The sequence below is a fragment of the Hemitrygon akajei genome, chromosome 27, assembly GCF_048418815.1.
Source record: "Hemitrygon akajei chromosome 27, sHemAka1.3, whole genome shotgun sequence".
NCBI classification, from domain to species: Eukaryota; Metazoa; Chordata; class Chondrichthyes; order Myliobatiformes; family Dasyatidae; genus Hemitrygon; species Hemitrygon akajei.
This window is the reverse complement of record NC_133150.1, coordinates 23,030,256-23,047,987: the sequence shown is the minus strand read 5'-3', so window position 1 is coordinate 23,047,987 and position 17,732 is coordinate 23,030,256. Positions and strand designations below refer to the sequence as shown.

The 17,732-nt window shown below is 37.5% G+C and overlaps 1 protein-coding gene across 5 annotated transcripts in view; it reads left to right on the top strand.

Moving 5' to 3' along the window:
* LOC140717185 (TBC1 domain family member 22B-like) overlaps nt 1-17,732 on the top strand; it is a 339,243-nt gene that overhangs the window by 308,717 nt on the left and 12,794 nt on the right. For all 5 annotated transcript variants that reach the window (XM_073030478.1, XM_073030479.1, XM_073030477.1 and 2 more), the window contains one exon: nt 10,985-11,080. In XM_073030478.1, coding sequence (XP_072886579.1) covers nt 10,985-11,080 — 96 coding nt within the window. The remainder of the gene's footprint in view (nt 1-10,984; nt 11,081-17,732) is intronic.

Genomic DNA, 17,732 nt, shown 5'->3' with positions numbered 1-17,732 from the left:
TGAAACCAACATAAGTGGTTGGAGTTCAGAATCAGGCTTAATATCACTGACACGTCATGAGATTTGTTATCTTTGTGGCAACAGTACAATGCAATACATATAAAGAAAATGAATTACAGGAAGTGTGTTTATATTAAATAAATAAGTAATGCAAAAAATAATACAAATTTAAAAAGTAGTGCAGTAGAGTTTATGTGTTCAATATCCATTCAGAAATTGGATGGCAGAAGGGAAGAAGCTGTTCCTGAACTGAGTATGTGCCTTCAGGCTTCTGTACCTCCTTCCTGATGGTAGCAATAAGAACAAGGCATGTCCAAGGTGATGGAAATCCTTAATGATGGATGCCGCCTTTTTGAGGCATGGCTCTTTGAAGATGTCCTGGATACTACAGAGGCTAGTACGTATGAAAGAGCTGACTAAGTTTGCAACTTCCTGCAGCTTATTTCGATCCTGTGTAGTAGCCCCCCCCCCCACCCGCCCCCTCCCATACCAGACGGTGATGCAGCCAGCTAGAATGCTATGCATGCTACATCTGTAGTAATTGAGTGTCTTTGGTGAATAACCAAATCTCCAAGTTCCTAATGAAATATAGCTGCTGTCAGGGATCCAGTTGCAGAGGGAGGTAAAGCGGGTCAGGTTTTGGAGCTTTTCGACCAGAACTGTAGGAATGATTGTTAAAAGCTGAGCTGTCGTCAATAAACAACATCCTAACATAGGTAAATGAAAAACGAACTGAATTGTGAAACAGATTGAAAGGGTTGGAATGGTTTGTTCCTGATGTCCATGAGTTCTACTTTGTTGAATTGCAAATGTAGAAAAGTGTCATTTCATTTTCAGAACATTAATGAACAGGCATGGTAGTTTCATTAACTTTATTTTATTGGCTTTCAGATTATCTTTCTTGTTTATTTGATTTGTTCACGAATTCTTCAATTTCCTCGTGTTTGTCCATTTTGAATTTAATTAATTTTCAAAAGCAGTTTCTACTCAAGTAGCTTAAATATAAATTTAGAGTTCTATTATGTTATGAGCTACATTTTCTGGTTGCTAATCACCTTTATCAGTCTGTCTTGATTCAACATGTGATGACATCATACTCCATGTAATCCTCCTTTAGCATATTTTTAGCACTGAGCAACATTTCAAAACTTTTAATTTCTTAGTAGAAGTCAATTTGTTCTGATGAACATATAAAGCTGCTATTTTTAAAAAATCACTTTTGTTTGACTTTTTTTAAGTGCTTATCAATACCCCAGCAGAAAAGATTAGTATTGATGATGCTATTTATTAAACCTCAGTCAATCTGTGAGAGTTCCTCTTGTTTCTATTTTTAAAGAATTCTATTCAGAGCAGACCTGAGTAACACATTTGTGGAATTAATTGATTTGCTGCATATCACCCAGGGTAAAAATGTCATAGAATTATCAGAATATCTTTCCCATACACTCTAATGCGCAATTGTGATTTGTGAAGAAAGGAAATGTTCAGTGTGCTGAATGCATACAATCAATAGCACTGCTTTGTATTTTGTCTTGGATGTTTTTGGAACTGCATTCAGGTTTATTGTACATATTACACATATAGAACTAAAAGAAACAGCATTCCTCTGGACCATGGTGCACCTACAAAGCATATATTGCACACAGCACATTAAATACTACTACAAATGTTAATGAAATCTAATTCAAAATGCATGTGAAATGTACAGTGCAGGTAAAAACAGCTTGCTGTCCTAGTGACATAGTATTCATTAGTTTCACAGCCTGGGCAAGAAGTTTCTGGCTAGTCTGGCAGTCCTAGTTTTGATGCTGTTGTACCTCCTTCCTGGCAATACTGGATCAAAGAGATTGTGGGTGTTAGGCATCCTCAATAATGCTTTGTGCCCTTCATATACAATGCTCCCAGTAAATGTCACAAATAAGGGAGAGAGAGACCCAGACAGTAAAAACCTCAGCAGTTTTTACTATCCTTTGTAGGGTCTTGCAGTTTTGCAGCTTCCATTACAGACAATGATGCAACCTGACAGGACACTTTGGATGGTGTTCCTGTAGCACGTCGAGTTGGGGAGCCTTATAAACCTCATTCTCCTTAGAACGTGCAAACACTGCTTGCTGCACCTTCTTGACTAATGAGGAGGCGTTATGGATCCAGGTTAGATTGTCAGTTATGTGTACACTGAGGAACTTTGTGCTTTTCATTGTTTCCACTGTAGAGCCATTGATGTGCACTCTCTTCATAGCAGAGCGATTGATGTGCAATGAGGCAGGGATAGAAAACTGCATCACACTCCTGACTTTTTCTCTGTATAATATAGAATGGCTATGCGAAGACTGAAAGTAAATCAATTGTCAGAGAATACCTACTTCCCTATCTATTTTTATTGTCACAAAGGGGATATTTTGCCTGTACTTGATCAAAGGAGACCCTCTCCCTTTAGCTGGGAATTTTGATATTGGAGGATTTAGCAGCAGTACTGTGATTAAATATTAAAGGGAATTGGTTAAATTCTTATCAGAGGTTGTCACTGTCACTTATCGCCACAGGCCAAAGTATTGTCCAGATCTTGCTGCCTGTAGGCATGACTGCTTTGCAATGTGATGGGTTGCAAATAAAATTGAACACCTTTAATCATCAGCAAGCAATCTCAGTACTGGCTTGTATCTGTGCATGCTGTTGTGTTTAGTATTTAAAATGCTTATCATTCTATTTTGTAGCTTCACTGTTTATACCTCACTGCAGGTTAGAGTAGCGTAATTCAATTATGGCACGAGCGAACCAGGTTCAATTCCACTGCTGTATGTAAGGAACTTGTACATTCTTCCTGTGACCATGTGGGCTTCCTCCAGTGTTCCAGCTTCCTCCCACATTCCAAGGATTTCCTGGTTAGAGTTATGAAGATGTTAGCATGCTATGTTAGCGCTGAAAGCTACACACAGCACATTCTTGAACTGTGTCGTTAAGGCAAACGATGCTTTTCACTGCATTTTCCGATGTTTTGATGTACGTGTGACAAAAATGCTAATCTATTCTTTCTGAGTCACTTGTTACTTCCTTAGATGGTAATGGGAGAATGATGGATATAGATAAATAAATCTTGGAAACAGGATCTTTAACTGCACCAGTCCATGCCAGTCAAGGTATCCATCTTCACTAGTCCCATTTGCTGCATATGTCCCTCTAACCTTCCCTATCTGAGTGCCTTTTAAATGTTGTAAACCACTGTCTCAACCACTTCCTCTGGCAGTTCATTCTATATATGGACCACCTTATGGTTGGAAAAAGTCATCACTCAGCTTCCTACTAAATCTCTGTTCTTAGATTTGGCTTATGCTATGGCTTGAAGTTGCAACTGTGTATTGTGGCTTTTAAACTATTTTGAAACCAGTTGGTTCAAAGACTACGCTTTACATCATAAGCATTTTACCAAAACAACTTGCCTGTAAAAGAACTTCTTTCAGCATACAGTATGTCCTAAAATGTGATCAGAACTTCATGGAAGTCCTAAAACCAGATAAAGAGAACCCAATTGAATAGATAACACAAAAACATTATACTTGTTCATTTATTTATTGAGAAAAATGATCCAATATTACATGTATTTGTTGGAAAATGTATGTGAAGCTCTAGGATTATCAGTTCATTTAAAGGAGAAATTAGAGTCAGGTGTTTCAATCAATGAGATGACAATCAGATGTGAGTGTGGAAGGCCCTGTCCTATTTAAAGAACATAAACCTGGGTCTTCACTATCAAAGCCTGATCTTCACCGTGCAGATTTTTGAAGTGTGCCATGCCTCGATCAAAGGAGATTTCTGAGGACCTAAGAAAAAACATTGTTGATGCTCACCAAGCTGGAAAAGGATACAAAACTATTTTGAAAGAGTTTGGGCTCCACCAATTCAGTCAGGCAGATGGTGTACAATGGAGTTGCTACTCTCCCAAAGAGTGATCAACCAAAAAAAAAAATCACTCCAAGAACAAGGCATGTAATATTCCAGGAGGTCACAAAGAACCCCAGGGTAACATCTAAGGAGCTACAGACCTCTCTTGCATTGGCTAATGTCAGTATTCATGAGTCTACCATTAGGCAAACACTGAACAATGGTATACATGGCAAGGTTGCATGGAGAAAGCCACTACCTTCCAAGAAGAACAATGCTGCCCATCTGAAGTTTGCTGAAGACCACATGGATAAGCCAGAAGGCTATTGGAAGAATGCTCTGTGGATGGATGAGTCCAAAATAGAACTTTTTGGTTTAAATGTGAAGCGTTATCTTTGGTGAAAAGCGAACACTGCATTTCTGCATAAGAACTTCATTCCATCTGTGAAACATGGTGATGGCAGTGTCATGGTTTGGGCCTGCTTTGCTGCCCTGGGACCAGGATGGCTTGCCATCATTGATGGAACTGTGAATTCTGAATTGTACCAGCAAATTCTACAGGAAAATTTCACGGTATGTGTCCATGAACTGAAGCTCAAGAGCAAGTGGGTCATGCAGCTAGACAACGATCCTAAAGACAAGTCAGTCTGCCAAAGACTGGTTAAAGCAGAAGACGTTCTGAATGGTCGAGTTGAAGTCCTGACCTTAACCATATAGAAATGTTGTGGAAGGACCTGAAGCAAGCAGTTCATGCAAGGAAGCCCACCAATATCCCAAAGTTGAAGCAGTTTTATAAGGAGGAATGAGCTAAAGTTCCTCCAAGCCAATGTGCAGGACTGATCAACAGTTACTGGAAACATTTGGTTGAAGTTATTGCTGTATAAGAGGGTAACACCAGTTACTGAAAGCAAAGGTTCACATACTTTTCCAAAAAATACATGTAATATTGGATATTTTTGTCTAATAAATGGAAAAAGTACCGGTATAATGTTTTTGTGTTACTTGTTTAATTGGGTTCTCTTGATCTAGTTTTCGGACGTGTGAAGACCTGATCATATTTAGGCGGAAATAGAGAGAATTCTGAAGGGTTCACAAACTTTCTTGCACCACTGTAGAACATTGTTCTTACAGCCCATCATTAATATGCTAGCACTTTCTGAGAGAAATCCAAAACAAAATGCCCACTCCAACTGGATCTCTGCCTTTTTAATTATTTATCCACTCTCCCCAGAAAAGATTCAATGATGCATGTCTCTACACTTCCTTACAAAATAACTATTCCGTGCCCAAGCAACTTTGTATAAAGAAATTCCTCATTTCATTTTTCATAGAGTTAATTTTAAATTATTATTTTTAATTCTGGGAAAATGGCCTTTACTCATTCTTGTTTTCAAAACACTTCTAAGATTTGAATTTTGAGTTAAATTTCCACTTAGCTAGAGGGAATATTCCCAGAACTTTGTTTTATTTTATAAATCAAATTTCTGTTAGCTCTCTGGCCTTACAAATTTTGCCAACAAACTTTTTCCTTTAGATTACAGCAACCACAAATTCAGTATATTTAATTACAGTTATCTCTGTATTGACATTTCCAAATGTAAAATTGATAATAAATTTGTGGAAACTCTCCACTGAGGTTGTAATTGTCAATCACACTGCTTTCTACTTGGCTTCAATAATGTTCAGGACACTCCACCTGACCTATCATTTGGTTCTTAATAAATTTAAATTCTTAAAATTAGAGCTTCCATTCCAGCTCTTTTTTTAAAATGTCAGCTGTGGTAATAATTCTGCTTTTCTGACCTGCTACTTTATTGACATAATTTGTTACTCAAACATTCCTTTTAATATTCCATCATCAATTGCTATTTAATGTCTTTGTCACCTTTCTTTATCTCTCATCGTTTACAATCAGTTGCACTTTCATCTCATCTCACCCTGAAATATAAACTCTTTTCCTTTCTTCACAGATGCTACCTGACCTGCTATGTTGTCCTAGCTTCAGACCATCAACATCTTTGCTATATTTTTTTCCCCAAAAATTCTGTACATTATCTCTTTCTGGAATCTTGTAAGACTTTCCCACAGTGACAGATATTCTTGGTGAACATCACAAAGGCTCAGCATTCATTAAATGTATCTTTGAAATACAAGGAATTTGCTAATTTATATTAATAAGCCTCAGAAAGATTTTGTCTTTAATTTCCTATGAAAGAATTGAATTGAAATATATTTCTGCTTTTACTTCACTTGGCAACAGTGTTTCAGTATTAGAAGCTCAGGAGAGAGTGAATTCGACAATAATATTGCAAAGTTGTGAATTTCATTATAAGCAAGTCATTCTCTCCCTCTTACATACATCCTCTCCTTTACACAGTCTCCTTTACCCTTTTGTGCACTTACACACACTTACACTCTCACTCTCTTACTCTCTCACCTACAGGCTATCTCTTAAATGTTGTCTTGACAGATAGACCTCAGTATGTGCGGTTGGGAGACTGTAGGTCTGACACGGTGGTCAGCAGCACAGGGGCGCCGCAGGGAACCGTACTCTCTCCGGTCCTGTTCACCCTGTACACATCAGACTTCCAATATAACTCAGAGTCCTGCCATGTGCAGAAGTTCGCTGATGACACGGCCATAGTGGGGTGTGTCAGGAATGGACAGGAGGAGGAGTATAGGAAACTGATACAGGACTTTGTGATATGGTGTAACTCAAACTACCTGCGTCTCAATATCACCAAGACCAAGGATATGGTGGTGGACTTTAGGAGATCTAGGCCTCATATGGAGCCAGTGATCATTAATGGAGAATGTGTGGAGCAGGTTAAGACCTACAAGTATCTGGGAGTACAGTTAGACGAGAAGCTTGACTGGACTGCCAACACAGATGCCTTGTGCAGGAAGGCACAGAGTCGAATGTACTTCCTAAGAAGGTTGGCGTCATTCAATGTCTGTAGTGAGATGCTGAAGATGTTCTATAGGTCAGTTGTGGAGAGCGCCCTCTTCTTTGTGGTGGCGTGTTGGGGAGGAAGCATTAAGAAGAGGGACGCCTCACGTCTTAATAAGCTGGTAAGGAAGGCGGGCTCTGTCGTGGGCAAAGTACTGGAGAGTTTAACATCGGTAGCTGAGCGAAGGGCGCTGAGTAGGCTACGGTCAATTATGGATAACTCTGAACATCCTCTACATAGCACCATCCAGAGACAGAGAAGCAGTTTCAGTGACAGGTTACTATCGATGCAATGCTCCTCAGACAGGATGAAGAGGTCAATACTCCCCAATGCCATTAGGCTTTACAATTCTACCGCCAGGACTTAAGAACTTTTTAAAAGCTATTATTAATGCTTTTTGAGATGGTGATTTAGATGCATATCATATTTTTTTACTGAGTTAAGTATTGTATGTAATTAGTTTTGCTACAACAAGTGTATGGGACATTGGAAAAAAAGTTGTATTTCCCCATGGGGATGAATAAAGTATCTATCTATCTATCTCACTCTCACAAGCTCCCTATCGCTCTGAATCCGTCTCTCTCTCAGAATCGTGTCTCTCTCTCCCCCTCTCTGCCCCTCCCGCTCCCCCTCTCCCTCCCCCTCCCTCTCTCTCCCCCTCCCTCTCTCCACTCCTCTCCCCCCCTCTGCCACCCCTCTCCAATATGGCATGTAAGAGACTCTGAATTCAGCTGGCAGAAGGTACTATGGTCTGATGAAATCAAAATTGAGCTTTTTAGCCATCAGATTAAATATTATGTTTGGCTGAAACATGTTGGTAGCAGCATCATGGAGTGGGGATTCTTCACTGCAGCAGGCCCTGGAAGGCTTGTGAGGGAGAGGGTAAATTTGCAGGGAAATCCTGGAGGAAACCTGATGGAATCTGCAAGAGAACTGCAACTTAGGACAAGATTTGTTTTCTAGCAAGACAATAAACCCAAGTAGAAAGCCAAAGGTACACAGGAATGGCTTTAAAACAACAAAGTTAATGTCGGGCAGTGGCCAAGTCAAAGTCCAGACTTAAATTCAATTGAGAATTTCTGGCTGGACTTGAAAAGGTCTGAAAACTCACGATCCCCGTGCAACTGACAGAGCTTAAGCATTTTTGTAAAGAAGAATGGGGAAAAATTGCAGTGTCCAGATGTGCAAAGCTGAAGGTGCATCTCGTAAATACTGACTTGAAGGGGGTGAATACTTATGCAATCAATTATTTTGTGTTTTATATTTTAATTAATTTCGATCACTGTAGAGATATGTTTTTACTTTGACATAAAAGATGACATGAAAGAGTCTTTTTGCGTTTATCAGTGTCATAAAAGCCAAACTAAATCCACTGTGATTCAATGTTGTTAAATGATAAAACATGAAAACTTCTGGGGAGGGGTGAATACTTCTTATAGGCACTGTATCTCTCTCCCTGAAACTCTTCTCCCCTCGCCCTCCTCCTGCCCTTTCGCTCTCTCACGCTCTCTCTCTCTCTACATCCCCCACCACACCCACAACCCCACACATATAGAACTGTTAATTTATTGTATTTACTTAAAAGTAATCTTGTCAGAGTGCTACACTACCTATTCTATGAAACTAAAGGTTAAAGCAAATTGCAAGAAGCCCAGCAAAATCAGAACAATTTAGCAAGCACCCCACCCAGGTGGTTAAAACAATACATGACTGATCCTTCAGGTCAGGAAGATCCCCAACTTTAAAGACATCTTCTGGTTTCAAATGTAACAAAGTGGCAATTCGCCTATCTGTGCAGCATAGTGAAATATAATTTGAATATCATCTCATTAGGCAGTACCTTGAGATCGAGGATGAGTTCTGTTCTGAATGGTTTTGAGAGCTCTGAGCTGGTTATTAAGTCCAGAGTGGAGACCAGAGGCTCTTCTACAGAAGTGGCGGGAAATGCTAGCAGATGAGTAGATCATCATATGATAAGCTTCCTTTCACTTCATATATGGGGCTTCGGTATGTTGCCATGAGTTTCCCAGCACTGTCCCTGTGCTTCATCTCCAGGGTTTAGTGGGTATATTACCATTTCTTCAAGGAAGCTATCAGCACATCCTTGAGTGAAAATAGTTATCAGATAAGGACAGGGTCTAACTGAGCAATCGTGCCTTTTATTATCTACCTATCAAGGAGGCAATATCAGTCACCCTTCCAAATTCAGCATAAAGTTAATAGCTTGAAGAAAAGGCCAAGTTGTTGAAAGAGGAATGAATGGAAATAGAAAACTTAAGTTTATTATGAGAAATAATTGTTGGATCGGGAGCACTGGAAAAATAAAGTGGAAAAACACTGGGAAAATAAAATGTGCTCACAATGTTCAGCACTCAGACAGCCTCCAGTAAGACAGTGTTGATGTTGCTTATCTAAGGTTACAAAAGGATGGAACAGACTGTCTTCAGGAATTAATAGGTAAAAGACATACATTTTTTGTGTAATAAATTGTGATTTTAATTATAGGGGAGGTATAGTCTGAGAAATCCTTTTATGGATTAAAGCAGTGAAACACTAGGATCATAACTGTCCTGAGGTGCTTATATAAACTTGCTTTTCTTCACGGTTATATGTGAGTAAATTGTGTCTTGCATTTTTACATACTGAGAGGATGTTTGTAAATTCTAGATTCACTAAGTAGTCCCTTTGTAATCTCTAAACAATATTTTGATAAAACTCTTATACATGTAAAAGCAAATCACATAAATGGTTGATATTATCATGGGTAAAGAGACCAAGTCAAGTATGTGAGAATATTTTGTATTTTTGATTTTAAAGTAGTTTGTGATGCAGAATCATGCAGGTGTTCGAAATTTGAACTGGAGCAAATTATATTAGAAATACTCAGCAGAATGTGCAGAGAGGGCAAATTTGCTATCTTTTTCTTACTCAGATATTATGTAGCCTGCTGAGAACTCCGAACACTTTCTGTTTCATTTATGATGCAGCTATGTTTTCTGACTTTGCCTGCCTTGAAATAATGCTGTGTGGTGTCTCTAGATTTCATTGACATTAAGATGACTGGGCTTATCCTTGCATTCTCTGGTGACCTCTGACTCCATCCATGTGTATAAGGAAGATGGGAAGTATTTGACCAGAATCGCTGGAATTTCTTATGTTTCTTAGCAACCTAAAACCCATCTATGTGCACTTGCTTCTTTGTTCTTAAAAACAAAACTAGAATCCATGCATGTGCACTTGTTTTGGGAATTCAGTTATTTTAAGAATAGCCAATCGTGCAAAAACCTTCCATTTTAAGTTTTAAGTAACCAGTGTGTTTACTACCTCTTCTTTCACAATTAATGCAGGTTGCAACATTTATAGGCTAATTATTGCTCTTTCTTCAGTAATTTTCTCTCCTTCCTTATATTTCTAAGTAAAGTATGATTCCACAGATTTTGTATTTAGGTATTTTGTATTTAGGTTGCTTCACCTAATTGAGGAATATTCATACGAGTCTTGTAGTAGGTTGTAGTGCACCTATTAAATGTAGGCAGCTTTGTCATGGTTTTCCCATATCTAATGACTGAGTGCACTATTCAGACCTGAATCAATAAACTGTTGTGAGAAGCAGCAGTGCTTACTATATTTTTCTGTCCCTGCTCTGCAGTGTTACAACTAATTGCAATATCTTTGTACCACCAGAAAATAAACTAATTTGTTGAAAATTTGAACCTTCTTGATAATGTAAAATTAGATTATTGTGTGAATAACCATTTAGCAACTAGAAATATTTGGCAGGCTTATTTCAAATCAAGGCTGTATTAACAAAGTGAAATATGGAAAAGATATTTCAACAAGTAATCTTATACCTGTCAGAAATCAAAAGGAATTGTCTTAAACTATATCGATCAGTCTTTAACTATAAGAAACTAACCAGCAGGTCTTAATTTTTAGCTTATTTGTTTTAAGTTATTCCAAATTTACTTAAGAAGAAGCATTTATCAACCATATTGAGTAATATCAGATGTCTGCCACATGCTCATCCGATAAATTGAGATAGTGTTTTATTATTGTGTTCACTTGGCTCCCGCAATAGATTGAAAATTTAATGATTTATACCAGTGGGCATTCTGGTCTCTGAAGTAACTTCAGTTGATATTATTCTCTTGCAGTCAGAGCCAGAGGGATTTTCTCATTTCCACTTGTATGTCTGTGCTGCCTTCCTCATCAAGTGGAGGAAAGAAATTTTGGAAGAAGATGACTTTCAAGTAAGTAATTAAATTTTGTTCAAGAACCGCAATATATGTAATATTGTTAAATTACCTCTTCAATAGCCTATTTATTAACTGTCAACAGTCTGCTTAGACTATTTAGGATGCTGTAATCAAAGTTCACCTAAAACCAATATAAGTTTGCACGAACCAATGGACATGGGAGTAATTTAAGTGGCAGACTTGGCTGTGTAGTACCATTCTCAGCTTAGAATTAGACATTTGTGAATGCAGGTCCAAAGTCAGGTATTTCAGAAGACTCCAGTCTACTTTTCAATGCAGAATTGATGCAGCATTGCACCTTTATATGAGATGGGGCTCTGCACTTTTGATTGGAAAGGAATAAAAAATCTCACAGTGCTGTTTCAAGAAGAGCAAGGCAATATTCCTAATATTTTAAGCAAAATCTTAAAATTAGTTTAAAAATTTCTCATTACCATTGTGAGATCATGCTGGGCATAAGTTTGCTTTTGTTTTCTATCTGTTACAAAACTGACCATATTTCAAAAGTACTGTAGGATGGTACAATGCTTTGAAATGCCCTGATTATGTTGAAGGATGCTATGCAAACAATTTTTAACTGCTTCTAATTGCACACTGCTTAGCACCTGCAGAAGAATGTGTTCCTTTTTTTAAGCTTTTGTTTTATTGCTCCCTACCTTTAAGGAAAAAATTGTTGTCTAGAATATTGGTTGCATCAGATTTCACATAAGCCACACCAATGCATTTCTGCATTCATCCTAAAGTCCATTCAAAACACCTCTTCACTCATAATATTCTTATGCTTTTAATATGAAATTAGCTAATAATGCTAGAATACTTTTGGTCTCAATTTTGTGAATAATAATAAGTTTCTGCTATAAATATTGATTTCAAAATTTCTAATAAATAGCAGCGATCCATCATGATATTGCTGTTCTTGTTAAGTTTATACTTGTGTGCAGCCACTATCTCTTCAGACCTATGATCACAGTCATCCAACATCCATTACGAATTTGGGCATTATTTGTATTTTTTTGTCAAATACTGGAATATAAAAAAACCCCAGCCTCTATATGTTGATAATATTCACCAACACAAGTGTTTTTTATTACCTCATGTCTATCAAAATGAGTTACTATAAGCAAAATTATGACAATTAATCTCAATACATGAATCATACAGTAGATTTACAAATAGAAACACTTCAGCAAAGTTTTATAATAAATAAAAATACATATTTACAGTTAGTTCTAACTTAATTAAAGGTGACTTTAAACAAAACTGCAAATATTTATTGAAATTTCCATGCAATTAAAGAGCTGTGAATCTGTGACACCTCTTTAAAATTAAACGTATACTGCAAATTTTATCAAATAAATATGTCAATAGATATTTTCGTTTCAAAGGTTAGAGACATTGTTTTTATAATTAAGAAAATAAAAAAGTAATAATACCTTTTTATTATTCACAGTTGATTGCTAAAATTATTGATGTATAATCATTTCAATATGATGTATATATTAAATCAATAAAAAAATAAAAATAAGAAAGTCATATATTATACAGCATTTGTAATATAGAGATTATTTCAACAACCCTTCACAGAAGCCTAACCAGACAAAAGGATACAAAAGGGAACCTATCCTGAACCTTTTTTTCATAGATATACATAAATAAAATAGTGAAATCTGTTTTTATGAATAGTTTGGAGAGAGGGTGAATAAGATTGGTCTTCATGGTATTTTAGTCACTGCTAAATTGATCTCCAAGGTACACTGAATCTAGTGAAGGCTTTTAGGTCCATTCATAATCAACCATGCTACTTTCTACAGATTATGCACTTGTACACCTATTTTATACGATTACATTCTCCTGTTTATTTTGTCTACTCTCATTTTTGTTTTCAAAATGTAACACTTCTTAATTCCCAGCAAGAAACTTAATCTCCAAACTATCCACCCATTCAACTAACCTGTCTGTACCTTCAAAGTCTTTTCTCACTGTCTTTATGGTTCTCAACACCTGCAAGTTTTCTTTATCTGCATATTTGGAAGTAAATTCCCTCTATGCCATGTCCAAGTCATTAATATATATCAAGGAAAAGCAATGGCCCATACACCAGTTCGTAGGAACCTACATTATACACTTTCATTCTGTCCAAAAATATACTTTGTTTGCCATAATTTAGCTTGTTTTCTATTCATGCTACTGCAGCCTCATTGTTCTTCGTGGTCTTAAATTTTATGCTTGTTATGTGGCACTTTTAGAAGCCCACATATACATTGCCCTCATTTAACCTTACTCTTATACTTGGTGCAGTGGTCCAGGTTCCAACTATACTTTCTAGGTGAAGCTTCTCCACCATTCAATGCTCAGAGCTAAAAGGAGATGGATCAGGAAAGCTAATATTTAGCTTGTAAGTATCAATGGAAACTTAAGTATATAGTGTGGCAACAAAAGGGATAAGGTATTAATAGTTAAAGATTTCTAGATTACAAAAGGTATCTGTCTGTTCTGATTCCACCTCCTGTAGAACTAGCCCCAGAGTCCCTGGAAATTAAAACTTTATCTTCCACAGTATAACAACTCTCTAGCCACATATTTATTTTTACTGTCATGATATTTCCCTTCTCAGTTGCCCATGGCACATGAGTAATCTGAAGATTACATAACTCTTCAAAATGTACCTGCAGAACTTCACCTTTTTTTATGATCAAGATGTGTCATTGGTGTCAGTATGGGGCATACCCATAGCTGTTCACCTTCCTCTGCAGAATTATTTGTAGCTACTCAGCAATGTTCATAATCCTGGGAGAAAATATACAATCAGGAATCATATCTGCAACCACAGAAACACTTGTCACTTTAGAATCCCTTAACTGCAGATGCATTGATCTTTTTCCTCCCACCTTGTCTGTTTGCGGTTCACTTGGTACCATAGTCTCCAAGTTTTGGTGGCACTTTCCAGGGGCATTCTCTCCTTGGAGTAAATATTTGTTTTCCTGGACCACCTGTTTTTTTTCTTCTATCTAGAAGCCATTCATCCTCTCTCACACCTGCACTTCCTGAAACAAATTATTCATGAATATTCGACTTCACTGACGGACCACAGTAACTCCAGCTGTTGTTCAAGGTCCAAATCGCAAAGTTACACTTCTCAATTTGATGATATTCCCTGCACCGATGATTGTCCAGGACATGTGAAACATCCAGAAAGCACATGATATACATTCTGGTAATCTGTGTGCTTTGACATGTCAACTAATGAGATGAGCTCTATCAACTGTTACCGAATTTACCATAAATACAATTACTATTAAATTGCCTACTGCTTTATTTACCCGGAATGTTGTTTATTTTTAATTCTCTGACTGTTTAATTAAACCAAAAGCTTATTTAAACTCATGAGTGTTCCACTTCCCATACTACTTTGACATACTGTCTCCCATGCTATTTATTTTCTCTTACCAGGACTGTTTCACAAACTACTTTTAATCACTGGCACTTTGTCTCTTGCTTCCTTTTAAGTTCAATATCTTGCCATTTGTTTCCTCGGAATTAATAGCACACTGTATTCTGTGCTCCTTCTACTTACTCAAATTCGCTTTCACATCTACCTTTTTAATACTCACCTTTTGAACTGCTCTTTCTGGTACATGATTCCAGTCTCTGAGCTGATGGCTACAGACGTGGACTCAAGTTACAGGGTGCTTTTTATCATTGTGATCCCATTCAGCCATGCCAGGAGATTTAGCCAGTTAAAAGATGAAAGGCACGAAGATGAAGTGAACCTGCAGTTTATAATTCAGGATAGAATGTGGGAAAAGGGTGAAAATGCGTGTTGGAAGGAGGGATCAATAAGATTATGCAATCACCTTCACTGGTCTCTACATCATCATCAGCCATAATCTCTGTATTAACTCTCTATTAAAGTCATTGGGATTTTGCATGTTCCTTTATCAGTTGTGATTTGTTTTGATCATGAAATGCCTTCTCCCAATTAAAGGAAGGGAACTAAGAAAGTGACTCTGTTGCAAGGTGACTTATTTGAAATTCATTCCTCTTCCCCTTCAACTCCTCTGTGATAAATAACTGGCAGTTTGTGGAGTATGCAAGTCTTGGAATATTCGTAAATCCTTGAGAATGCAGGCCACAGAATACAGGGGAACAGTCCTGAGGTTTAGTGATGGTTGATATGCAAATGATGGAGGTGAATTGAATGAAGTATTGTATAAGCCTGTAGGTGGATTTGTTAGGAGGAGGGAATTAGTGGATTGAGGCACATATGGGTATCAGACAGTATCTAAAGATACTGCATCTCTGTCCTTGGGACTCAATTCCTGACAATGGTGTTGTTTCCTACTTCCATCTAATTGAGTATCTACCTCAAAATCCTCAGTGTTGCTGGAAATATAGAATGTTGTTTTTTTTTCATTCTGTTTACGGTACGAGCAATGATATTTGTGTCAATTGATTAAATTTGATAGAAAATTCTGAATCTGTTTTGTGAGAGCATTGTCATGGGGGGTTTACAAACAAGTATTGCCATTGTATCACAAATAGTTTAACATTTTGTCAAATAATTTAAAGGTAAACCCATACCGGTCAATTGAATAGTCATGCACTGTTGAATTTTCTGTTGAAAGCCACTATCCAGATAGAACACTAAATCCCAGAAGGTTATATTTAAGCAACTTACCAATAGCACAAATTAGATTTTTGCTATGGTTGGTTGGTAAACAGTTACATTTAGCTGAACAGTTCTTTTGTCGTGTTGTCAGAAAGAGTTTGAATACAGTAAATCAATTTTATTTAGTATTTTTTAATGTTTTGGGGATTACTGTTTTAGGGTTAGGTATTTTGCACTTCAAGAACACCAGAAAGTCAACTGGCCTGATTTCAAGTTGAGCCATGACCCAATGTATAGTTCAATGCTTGTTTTAAGACTGATTTGTTTTTTTTCATGCTTACTCCACTCAGGATTCTCCCATCAAGTAGTGTCTTTTGGCAAATAGTACATTTTTGTAGAGGTTCCTGTGGCTCCACAGCCTTCCTGTGTTGCGTATCAGTTGATAATTAGTCCTGCTTTCCAACACCACACACCCCCACACCACATCTCCTCATCCAAATGCTTTCCTTTTTTTCACAAGGCTCCAAATCCTGGTTGGAATTGCTCCCAGAGAGTTGATGAATGGAACTTAGATGCAACAAATTTTACACGCTCTTTACAGAAGCTTGGATCCCTGCTGCAAAGGACTTTTCCTCATAGTTTTGGATTGTTCACAAGGTTCAAAAAACCAAAAAGCCATTCACAAGCTGAGGGTGGGTGGAGAGAATGGGATTTAGCAGAATAAAAGCCAGTGATGGGAACTTAGTTTTCTCAGTTACTTGTTTGTATTGCACTGATGACTGAGTTATTTTGACAACAATTCCCATCCTCAAGAATAGCAATATAGTAATTCACAAATACCTTGTATATAACTGGTAGAAATAACAAGGGCACCTTGATATCCTACTGAAAGTAAAAGTTTGACTACTTACCTTCATGACTTCATAATCAATGCCATTTTGTCATGTTCCAACCACATCCTTGTTTTAGTTTTAGATTCTGCTTGAAGATGGCAAATCTGAACCTGTGACGCCTGGCACCATCACTTTGGATGACTAGTCCATAGCCATTTTCTTAGTTGCCTACCTCCCGCTTCCTATCTCATTCTTTTGCAGTCTTCTCTTCACCAGAGAGAGCAACTGCTTTGTAGAACATCTCTAATAAGACTGAAGTACAACCACAGTTGTCTGTTATTTTATTTTTCCTCTTCAAACTTCACCCCTCTGTCCCCGGCCTTCAATTTTCTACAGAATTTCAATGAAAGCTCATGTAACAGCAATCAGATATCTCAACTGAGCACATTCAGTCATTGCAGGTACTGAATCTGTAAATACCATTTACTCCCCTGGACCTCTTCTGTCCCTTGTCTTACAAACAACACTCTTCTCTGACACCACTGTTCCTTTTGTCATTTAATCTGGACCTTACGATTTGATAATTTTTCCTTTTTATTCTTCCTATTCTTCCTTTACAATTTCAAACTTGTTTATCTGTATGTCTTTCTGATGTGTTCAGATGATCTGATGTGATAGGGCAACGATCTGATATATTACTTCCCTCCACAGAGGTTGCCTGACCTGCTGAGTATCTCCAGGATTTTCTGTTTTATTCACACAAGTAAACAGATTATCTTAATTCCATTCCTAATATTTATTTTTCTTTCATGTACACTATCTCTGCTTATCTGTTTTTCCTAGCTGTCTCTGTAACCTGTGAACTCAGCTTACATTTTATTCCTCTACCTCATGGTTTAATTCGAGATAGCTCTGAGGGCTAATTGACTCTGTACAGCCAGTGATGGCAGGGAGCACTATTGCAACAGGAAATTTATCAAGTAAACATTTTCGAGGTTACTGCCAACAGAGTCTGGGAGAACTGCACCTCACTCCAGGAGATTTTTGTACTTAACTAGGTATTGGCAGTTAACTCTCATAAAACCAAACAGGCCCAATGTTCAAATTCATGCAAGCTTGGGACGTACTTGCCACATCTGAAATCCATCCTTGTTGGTGGTAAGGTGGAATGCTTATCACTTTTCGCATAGAAGAATTAAAGCAG